Genomic DNA, 10,769 nt, shown 5'->3' on the forward strand with positions numbered 1-10,769 from the left:
CATTTGCTTAATCTCAAACTGCTCTGTCTGTATTACACATACAGGCTCAAAAATATTTGATTATAAGTGATGATCAGAGGCGTTTTGGGCCCCATTGATTTCTGGGGATTTCTTCGTGTTTTAACTGCAAAAAAAGAGTGAAAAAGCAACATGATAAAAGAATTGCCTGAGGTATAGAAACAGCCCTGCTCATCCTAAAGATTTTGCTCAAATCAAGTCCCTAAAGATTTCTACAGGCAGCGTTTTGTTGTGCTAACACATCTGCTTGTGTTTTCTTCACATTATTAGGGTTTTGAAACTGGAGAAGGTAAAAAAAAAAATACATATTTTCACAGGACTTCCTGTTTTTGTTGTTGTTGTTTAGAAAAAAAAAAAAGTCCCCTTTCTCAGGGAAAGTGAAATTAAGCAATCGTGTGATTAAGCACCTACTTATTCATAAAAGTTTTGAATTTGTTGCCCAGATTCAGCCCAACCTGGCAGAGGCTGGGAAAGCATCGGGGAAAGAGAATCATAATTATTTTGCTCATGGACATACTTCTGTGGGATTTTTTCTAAAACTGTTGATTTATTATTTTTTCTTACAGTATACCCAGCTTTCCATTTTCTTGTTTTACAGGTGGCCAGCGTAGGCTGCATAGATGAAAAATTGGGATAAAACAGGGGCTGTGGGGCCACACTAGGCCTGTTCAGATGACTTCACAGACGACCTGGATGCGACCTGGATGATTGGCCTGCAGGTAACTGAGGATTTGTGTGTGTCATGAAATGCTTGATTGTTCTGGTTTGCAGCAACGCTTTGTTTTCAGTGCTATGCTGAGCGTAACAATGATTCTTAAGGTGTTATAAACCCAAAAGAAAATATTTTGAAAGCATCAGAATGAATAGATTTGATTCACCCTGGAGATTTTTGGGTTGTTTTTCTTGGAGGGCAGAAGAGAGCAAAGAGATTATGGGGACACATTCTTGATGTAGGCAAGGAGGAAAAGCTATTGGAAGGGGCTGTTTGCCGTGAAGAATTGCACTGTGCCTGCCATTTCAAAGGAGGGCAATGGCTTTCCAAACCGATGGCTACCTAAATGAGGATGGAAAGGTTTTTTTTAAACGTGAATGCTTCTTTCTACGCATGGTTTAGGCTCAGGATTATGGGTTTTATTTGTAGTATTTACACAGTATTTTACAGTGTTTCTTTTTCCCGAGAAGAATCAAGCAATAAATATAGGAAGCAAATCGAGAAAGATTTCTCTGTAAGGCATATGTACAGCTGAGGTCAGAGTCACAGGGACCCACACAGATTGCAATGGTCCATTCAAAACAGCAGCCAGTGCAGAGTAATTCACGTGTAGATCCTTTTCCACCTCTCAGTCTGAAAGAAGCTCGGTTTCCAGTTTCCAATCCATTCTTACTCATTCGTGCAGCTTCTTCACTTTCTGTTGGGATCATACTCAACATACCTTCTTCCTGTCAGTGCATGCTGATGTCCTAGTGATGCTGCCAGGATTTCTTAGGGATGCTTGGTGGTGGCTGGAGTGATAGAGAATCGAGGTTTTTCTCCGGCTGGAACGTAGAAGATATTTTTAGCATGTGGATATACTATTTTAATGTATGAATATTTTCTTGGCAGAGAGTATTCCCATGCAGTTTTAGTATTATCGGCCAAGAATTTACACACTAGACAAATGCAGGCATGCTCAATGAAAGAATAAACCATATTAATTAATAAATACTCTGGGCCCAGCATCTTTTCTACTTCTAAAACATCTGCTCCTGATTCACCTTCCTCTCCTCCGTGCCCAGATGTGGTTACCCACTGTGCAGCGTGTACTCTGAAAGCTACAGACACGGATGTTTTAGGAAGTGGTGTGACTTTTAACACACCTCTGAAACTTCATGAAACAACCCCTTGCCCTCAGCACTTCTGCTTATTTCACTATGTAATTTCCACTGAAATCTGTGCAAATCAGGTGCTTAGGTATCTGTCTTTCACTTCTGGAGTAGGTAAAGTAGTATTTTTTGCCTAAGAGGACCCAAATTCAGTTCCTGCTGAAAGAGTAGATTTATTGATTTATTTATTTTTAAAAGAAAAACACATTGATAATTACTGGCCTACTGCATGAGACTTATCAGGAGAAAGATGGGCTTGAAGACAACTCCATACTCTTTTGCGGAAAAGGAAAAGAAAATTTAGGAGGATGATCCATCTCAGATAAATCTAGGTATGATTGGGAAAATTCCAGCTCGATAAGAGAGATTGCGCTCTGAAAAATACCTTCTGTAGGTGGAAGAGGAATTTTTCATAATCCTCTGCTGTGGAACAGGTGATAAGGATTGGTTCAGTCAGGCTTCCTGCAAGACATGAGCAGGGAGCAGTTTGGTGATGGAAAAGTGTGCAAAGTTTGCCATGACACATGCGTGAGCCCGGAGCCAGGAAAGCCACAGGGACTGTCCCCACACGAGGTTAGCACCCTCTCCCTGCAGCCAGCCTCTGGCTTTCAGCTTGATTTTGCTTTTAACCACAGGAAGGCTGTGCTGCCCCGTGATGGAAGCGATAAGGGACTGGGACTGGGCTGGCTGTTGAACCGAGCAGGGAAGCAGAGAAAGCGATTAAGACTTAGCAGCCAGCAACAGAAGAAACCCCTAAAGAGCATGTTTGATCGCCTTAGGTTGCAACTAGAAATGAAATCTGATTTTAACTAGATACTGTCTCTTGTGGTAGATTCAAATATCCTGGCTGTGAAAGGGATTTGTACTGAATCTGTGGGGCATTGGAAGCCTCTTTGGTTCTTATTAAAGCAGTTTTTTTCCTGCCAGAAACTGCTGCTGCAAAGGGGGCCTGCAAGCCTGAGCTACTCTGTGCAACTGGCTGCACTTGCAGGAAGAAAAATTCCCAAATGATCTATCCTCAGTTACATACCTGTAATCTCAAACTGTAACCTCCCCAGCACAGTGGATTTCTCCTTTGCCTGGATTCCAGTCAGGGGGAGTTTTCCCTTCAGAAAAGAAAAGGAAAACATTGCTTTTCTTCAGGCTTTCTCCTTTTCTCCTTGCTATTCATTTTTACCACCCAAATCTGCTCACCAGGCCCAGCTTCTCTTAGTTCTTTACTTATTTGACCATTTGCACTGTGTCTTGTTACCTCATATGTGATTGCAGTTCTCTCCTTATCCACAGAGAGGAAAAGCAGGTCTTCTGGAAACAGGAGCAGCAGTCTTTCCTTAGAGTCCTGCAGAAAAGAGGCACTTTAGAGACACCAGAAATGGTCAGTAACTTCTGCTCAGTGGGTTTGTCTCAGCCAAAGGCAGAATATGAAGGTTAATGGCTGTGGCAACACCAAAAACTTGGAGCAGTCTGCAGTGCCCATGCCAGCCACAGATGCTGTTCTTTGTATTTCTTATTCAGCCTGGATATTTGGTGCTTAGAAAGCTGGTGGGATACCCCAAGATGGATAGATGGATGAGTTGTTGTTGTTGTTGTTTTTAAGAAGAGGACAGGTCCAAATCTGCAAAGGAATGTGTAGAAAATGTTGATCTTCCTGTGTAATAGGAAGGGGGTGAACTCTCCCCCCCAGCATCTTTGGAGGCTGAGTGTAACTGTCTGTCTGGACACATTCTCAGAAGTGGCTTTCAGAGGAAGAAAAGAAAAACCCGCTGCATTTCCTTTTGTCTCTTTAACACTGTAGGACTTTGACATAATTAGCTTTATGCTATGCTTTCTGTAGCATAATGACACACACGAGCAATAGTCATTAAAACAGCAAAACATATTTTGGGGAAATACACATTATAGCCCCCCCTCCTCCCCCTTTTTTTTTAAACAACTGTTCCATGTGAGCCTGAAGGTGCACAGATTTTAATCTGTTCAAAGCCACCCACGTATCCGAGCAGTATACGTTACCCCTGTGCAGCCAGTAGCCACTTGCACCATGGTCAAATACTGGATCCTCCCCAGATGCTGGATTGGTTTTCCTTCCCACTTCAGAATGGTGTTGCACAAGAGATGTCTCATCAGCTCCTTTTTCTTCCACTGTTCATCACATGGCACCTTTGTTTTTATTTTCGGGGGCACAGAGCAAAAGGTCATAAAACTGAAGGTATGAAGTTTTTCAGGGTTAGAGTGTGATGAAAGAAAGGTAATTAGAGGATATGCTTGGAAACTGGGACACCCGTGATGAAGTTCCTAGTTTGCTGCAGTTTCCTGCCTGCTTGTGTGCTGTAGTTTCAGGAGCACCAGCTGAAACAACGAAACAGCTTTAGATATTAAAAGGAAAAGTCTCATTTTCCTTCTCCCACTCACAAGAGGTTTTTTTTGGATGTTGGTTTGATTTGAGTGGGAATGTCATTGTAATTCTTCATCATCTTCAATGTCATTGTAATCACTTTGGGCTTGGCATTCAAGTCCTTTTATTAGGGGATTTTTTTTTACTTTTTAGGGATGCTTTACTTTTCCTTTAAAGTAGTCCTGTCCGGCAAACAGGAGAGTGGGGTTTGAGGTGTGCTCATGGTCTGCATGGCTGTGCTGAGCCCTGGATGCGTTTCTGCAGTCTGTAATGAATCCTTAAAGCAAGACCACTTGGGCTAACTCCTGCAAAGTTAGCTGATATCCACTAGATACAAAAAAAAAAAGTGTGACCTGTAGGGAGCATCAGACAGCAGCAGCTCTTGATGGGTCATCTGGGTTTCCCTCAAAACTGAGGACTTTAAGACACGACTAAGGTACGGGGTTGTCCTAGAGTCTACACCATGCCAGACATCAAGGGCAGCTGGGTGGATGTGTAAAGAAAGGGAAACCTTAAGCACACTGACAGTAAATAGCACTAGGGAGGGGGAAAATAGGAGCTGGCTGTCCAGCTGACTCTTACCTTTCAGGAATCTGGGGGTGCAGAGACATGGGCAGAAGCTTTGGGAGGATTCATTGCACTGCTGTGTCTGAATGTCATAAGCCATAGCAGTGTGGGTGTTTTCAGTGTCAGTGTAATCCTGCCATCTTGTGACTCTTGTGGATGTTGCAGTGTGGTTTGTAAGCTTACGTATTTATAGGTTTGTGCAACAGCACGTATCAAAGAGCAAGTCTTTATTTTGTGGCTGTAACTAATGGGAAATTACATTTTTTTAGTAGTGTAACGGTTACACCCCATGAAGAAAAGCAATCAGTGATTTGTCTAAAACCTCTCATGAGCACACAGCATGAGTTTAGTGATAAAGCAGTGATGGGAGCGAGTTTACTTCAGCCTAGAAAGTATCTACAGCATCTTCAGGTAAACCTACTGTTTATTTCTAGCCTGTCTCCTAAAGATCCCCCCCAAACCCTATCCATTTTCAGAGCTACCACCGTTTCCTCTTTTTGTGCCATTCTCTTTACGCCTGTTCTCCACTGACTTACCAGGAAAGAGATGTTATTGTTGGGACTGGTGGGGCAGTGGGCATTTGCCATCTCGATTTGGTGCTGGAGGTGTCGAATCCACATGTCGAAGTCAGCTGAATTCTGGCAGCAAATGAGCCGGGATTCAGTCATGGACCCTGCGCAGAAAGACATGGCCAGGGGCTGAGGAAGGGTGGTTGCAATCTGCCTTTGGGCCCAGCGGGTGAATTTTGCCTCCCCCATGCCATGGAGCAGCTCTGTAGGCAGACTCCACCTGCACTTTGGCATCTCGTGGTGGAACATGCTCCTGTCTGGCCTTTGTTGCTGTTGGTGGGAGATACTGGGCTGGCACTGGGACAACTGGAATGCTACCTTGTTCTAAATCCATCACCATTTCCCTCCTGTTTAGTTTAGGTGGAAAATTAGAGTAAAGGGGCATTCTCCAGGAGGAATATCTTCAGTAATCATCCACCTGGCTGCATAACCCCCTTATCTTCTGCCCACATAGACCCCAGTCCTTGAAGCCCAGAGCATGGATATCAATCACTGCTCTGCAGCTACCCCAGGCCCCTCCAGGAACTGCCCAACAGGCTTACCAGAAATCTCAAACGTGTAGCTGATGGCACTCACAATCTGCCTCAGGTGCATCCCAGCGAGAGGAAGGAGCCCCTGGTATGGTGAGGAATGATGTTAGAGGTCAGCTGGTAAGAATAACTTCTCTGTCCCACTGCAGTCCCTCTCACACACAGCACCTTGCTTTTCTGCAAGCCAGATAAAGAATTTCCCATCTTTTCAGCCTTCCACCTTAAGGAAGTTTGGGACAGATGATGTTCAGCTCATTGGCTGGAGACACAGCAAATCTGAGTTTTTATTCCTGTTTCCCTACCCATAAAGCGACTGTCCTCCTTCATAAAATGCTCGGAGCTACAGGGGTGAGCTTCACCAGTAGACCAAGACTGGAGCTGGAAAGCAGTTTGTATGAGCTAGGCACAATTTCATCCACCTTGCAGCCTCCCCCACTTCACCACCTGCCCCATGCCCCCCCAGCCATGCCAGCAGAGGACACTCACATTAAGGACAAAGGGGCCTCTCTGCATTTTGGATCCCGTATTTCCTAAAGTGATGGTTTCTTTTCCGTGTCCTCTTACTCCACCCATGGAGCTGATGGAGGGACTTTGATTTTTATCACCTCCAGCGTGATACAGCTCAAGGATCTTTCCGTAGTGAGGAAGTTTCTTTATTTGGCTCTTTTTTTCTCACATTCGGGAGCCACAGACGTGTATCGGAGCCATCAGGAGACGTTGCTGTGCTGAGGCAGCTCTCCTGGACGTGTCTCCTTGGTGCACTGTGTGCCTGCCCCCTCCTACACCTTCCCTAACTCCCTCTCTCCTGTCACCTCCTGTTCTTGTCGCCTTCTTCAGATGCCTTCTGGCCGATGCCTCAGCTCACTGGTAGGGAGCTGCAGTCCCTGGGTAAACCAGGAACGTGATAAGCGGCCGGCTAAAATTATAGAATATAATATAAATAGAAAGTGGCACTTCTTTTTCAATCCTCGGTGCGGACTGTTCAAAATAAGCTGAAAAAACATGGTGAACTGTGAGCTACTGTGCTAGAAAATATGCCAAAGCCCCAGTAAAATCAGTGAAGTGTCCCTGTCTTGGCTGGTGGGGTCAGGATATCTTTGCTCCATCTAGAGCAGGGCACCGAGGGGCTAGCACTCTTTTTGCCACACACATGCTAGAGCTATGAGCAAAGAGATACTTAGGAAATCTGGAATATGAGCGTAAATGCACAGACACAAAGGGATTCTTAAGCTTTACCTCATAAACAAATGCCTTCTTTGTGTGATCCACGGAAAGAATCAGCAAGTGCAAGGAGGCCAGCACGACGTAGCGCTCACACATCTCCTGTTGAAATGAGATCGGTCACACCTTTCCTCTAGAACATTTCAGTTTCCTAAAAGGAAATTACATCCCTCCAAAGCTCTTCGCCTCCCCTTGCTGCCTGACAGGTGTCTGTGCTGAGGAGCTCTGCAGTGTTTCACTGCTGGGCTGGCTTGCTCTCGGTCACGGTTTGGCCGAAGCTTTATGTCATTAATTTGTCATTTTTCATCATCTTGCCTCAGGGTGCTCTCTGAGGACTGGTAACCCAGACCATGGCATTCCTGAGAGACAGTGAGGTTTTGCTGTGTGCGTGCAGTCAGATAAACAAGGCAGTGTGGTTAGAGAGGTGTGAATCCATGGCAGAGCTAGGACAGGTCTCGGTTCCTCCTGACTTTGTCACCAGCACGGCAGTGACTGTCACACTGCTGGTTTCACCACTCACCACCAGCACCCGTGGAGAGGGTTCGGTCGTCACACAGGCAAATTTGAAACCGTAATGACCTTATCTCTTATGCTTTTCCCCAAAAAGAAACCTCTGACAAAAAAAATAAATAAATAAAAATAAAAGGATGTTTTTGTCAGAATGAATAATAAAAAAGTCATGCTGTTCAAGGAAGCAGCTGTGAAATCCTTTCAGCTCTTGCTGGCACTCGTGAAAAAAAAGTTGAACTTATTAGCATTAATTCCAGGGAAAAAAAGGTCAAGACAAATTGTGGTTTGAGTGTTGCGCTGAGGTTTGACACTAGTTTGGACAGGGCCTGTGAAATCCAAAGTTAGACAATCTTTTCTTTCTCAAGGGAAAAATCCCCTGTGTATTACCCAGTGGTTGTGGTGCAAGGATGATTACCTCCATGTGGTAACTCCTCAGAAAAACCCGGGAGGACCAAACAATTTCCCCGAGAGAGTGGATGTTCATCCCTTCCCAGCCAGTGATGGGCTGTGAGCTCAACAAGTGCAGGAGCTCCTCCCGTGTTCTTCCCCACAGCGCTTCTGCCTGGAAAAAAAGCAAAACCAACAAGCTCTTTTTGTAATCTTACCAGGAATATCCTGAAAAATGAGGCAATTAGAGATGGAAAAATTGAAAGTAGAGTCAAGCGATGCTGATATACAACTAACTGGCTAAAAGAGAGGGGTGGGGGTGTGCTTTTTCTGCCCAGACTATGGGAGATTGGGATGCTGGCAGTGTGTGTGAATTTGCATGGATCTCTTCCTCTCTCTCTGGGCATGTTCTCAGCAACGGTAATAAAACGTGGTCCCAGGAAAAATTCCCCAGCTGACTTGTGGTGACAAACTTTCATGTATGTGAAGCTGTAGAAAGCAAGCTGGAAAACTATACCTGGGCCTCGAAACAGACAGGACTTTTTTTGCTTTCAAAGTAAAGGGAATGTTTCAGCATTTGGCACTTTACTGTAACAGGACACTGCATCAGGATAATGCCATGGTGGGTGAGATTGACAGGGCTCTGATTTCTTCCTTGGTTCATATGAATCTCTGCTTGCGTGACCCTGCTGCTCATACCTCTTCTGTCTCCGTGGGGCTTGCAGGGTCCTTGGGCTGGAGGGATCCCTCGCTCTGGCCGTCTGAGATGGACCACTTTCTGAAATGGAAGAGGAGATGGAAAGGCATAGAAAGGCACTTTCACATGTTGTCTAAAAGACAGGGATTTGTGCTCAGTCAGCAGACAGATTTATGGATTTCTGACATAATTTTTGTGTATACTAAAATATTCTGTTTTAGGCATGAAGACTGGCTGGTAACAGCTCAGTGAACTGTAGGGAAAAATGCAGTAGATGCAGAATCAGAAAGCAGGCATGTCAAGGAATAACAAAGCTGAACCTCTGGGAATGATAATGCTAAAGGCCCCCTCACATTAAGCAGAAACTGTGGCCTGAATTCATCAGAGCATTTAGACTCATTTAGGCTTTTCTGCTGGCTTTGAGTGGGAAGGATGCTGGAGGCACTCTCAGCGTGCCTGCCTGGATGGACAAAGGAAGAACGACCCCATCTCCTGGCTTCTGGTGAAATTATGGAAGGAAACAGCTCAACACTTGGCCTGGAGTACAGAACGCTTAGGTGGTATGGTAACAGATGGAAAAGACCGCCAGAAAGAGGAGGGGATTTATTTTTTTTCTTTCTGTTTGTGGTAGATATGGTAGAGACAATGGCCTTACCTGCCTTAAAGGTTAGCTATTGGGGAGAAACCATGGCTTGCCTGCTGAACCTTCATCACTGGAGGTGTTCAAGGACAGGCTAGACAAACATCTGCCAAGCAAGATTTGGGAAGAGCTGAGGCTGCTCCAGAGGAGGGAGCAGGGCTAAGGGCCTCCTGAGCTTCCTCAGGCCTCTGACTGCCTCTGGCATGTGTCACCGAGTGAAACCATCTATTTCCGACGAGACGAGAGCAGTGCTCGCCAGAGCCCCAGGACTTGGTTGTGGTTGCTGCACGGGCTGAAAGAGCCTTACATCCCTGGCAGGGGGGAGTATTCCCACCTGCAGGTTCTACCTTAAAGGACTGTGACACCTAAGGGGATCTACTAAGGAGAAGTAGGCAGGCTCTAGTTAGAAGTGCCTGACATTTAGCGTTACTGTAAATACTATCTAGAAAAGGGGAAGAAGCAAAAGCTCTTTTTTTTTTTTTTTTTTTTTTCCTTTCTTTTATTTATTTTTTTTTAAGGGAGCCATTTGGCAAGCAAACACAGACATCGGATTTCAGTTGTCAGCACCTTTCTCTTTGATGGTTGGCACTTCTCACACCCCCAGAACTGCTTCCTACCTGGTCCTGCCTGTCTTCAATAGCTCCACCTCGTCCTGGCTTGTTCCTGCAGACCCAGCCTGCCTGGCACTCAGGCTGCAGCATCCCATCCTTGGTCACTGGCTCCCCCGTCCCCAGATGCTGGCTTCAAAGTGATGCTGGCAGTCAGAGGATCGCATGAATGTGCTTGAGTGGCAGTCAGTCAGAGTAAGGACAGGAGGGGAAGGCAGCACGCATGCACCCTTCCACTCGCTGCTCATTTACATTCTCCTTGTGTTAGCGGCAGCAGCAGCATCTGAGACGTGAAAGCATTTCCTGTTGGTTTTAAACCTCTCGCCCCCCTCCTCGTCTCCTTGGTCCCCCAAGCGTCATTGCTTCCTGCTGCGATGATGGCCTCGATGTGATAAGCATGTGCTGCTCTGTGGTTGTCACCTCAACCAAATGAAAAACGAAAGAGACTCTTAATATAACGCAGTTAAATGTGCAAGGCACAGCTGGGGAGGGAGGGAGTTATGGGACCGGTGGGGGGGGTTCTGCTGTTGAGCCCTGGGTTTAGTCTTTGCAGCTGGTCTCTCTGCCTTTCTGGAGAATGACTTGGTAAAAAAGTTGGCCGGTTTCTGGCTTGCACCTGTGAGATCAACATTGTTTTTAAAAGGGATGGTTTTTAATGTGGTAGCGGTGGTCTCATTTTCTGTAATTTTTCTCTAGTTTCTGGCTGGCTGCTTTCTGCAGAAGAACAAAACACATCATTGCCGGCGTTCCAGTTCACACCTTCTCTT

General features: G+C 45.5%; 1 protein-coding gene across 1 annotated transcript; it reads right to left on the reverse strand.

The window, feature by feature from the left end:
- Window positions 1-974: 974 nt before the first annotated feature.
- LOC137843429 (probable pleckstrin homology domain-containing family N member 1) lies at window positions 975-10,668 on the reverse strand. The gene is made up of 11 exons (XM_068658682.1): window positions 10,012-10,668; window positions 8,757-8,835; window positions 8,086-8,232; window positions 7,176-7,262; window positions 5,952-6,024; window positions 5,377-5,513; window positions 3,892-4,038; window positions 3,134-3,220; window positions 2,912-2,987; window positions 2,267-2,343; window positions 975-1,554 (listed from the first exon to the last, which is right to left on the reverse strand). Exons 1-11 carry the CDS (start codon window positions 10,098-10,100, stop codon window positions 1,480-1,482), a joined length of 1,074 nt encoding a protein of 357 aa, XP_068514783.1. The 5' UTR covers window positions 10,101-10,668; the 3' UTR covers window positions 975-1,479.
- Between the last annotated feature and the right edge of the window lie 101 nt (window positions 10,669-10,769).

Source organism: Anas acuta, chromosome 22 (genome assembly GCF_963932015.1).
Source record: "Anas acuta chromosome 22, bAnaAcu1.1, whole genome shotgun sequence".
Taxonomy (NCBI): Eukaryota; Metazoa; Chordata; class Aves; order Anseriformes; family Anatidae; genus Anas; species Anas acuta.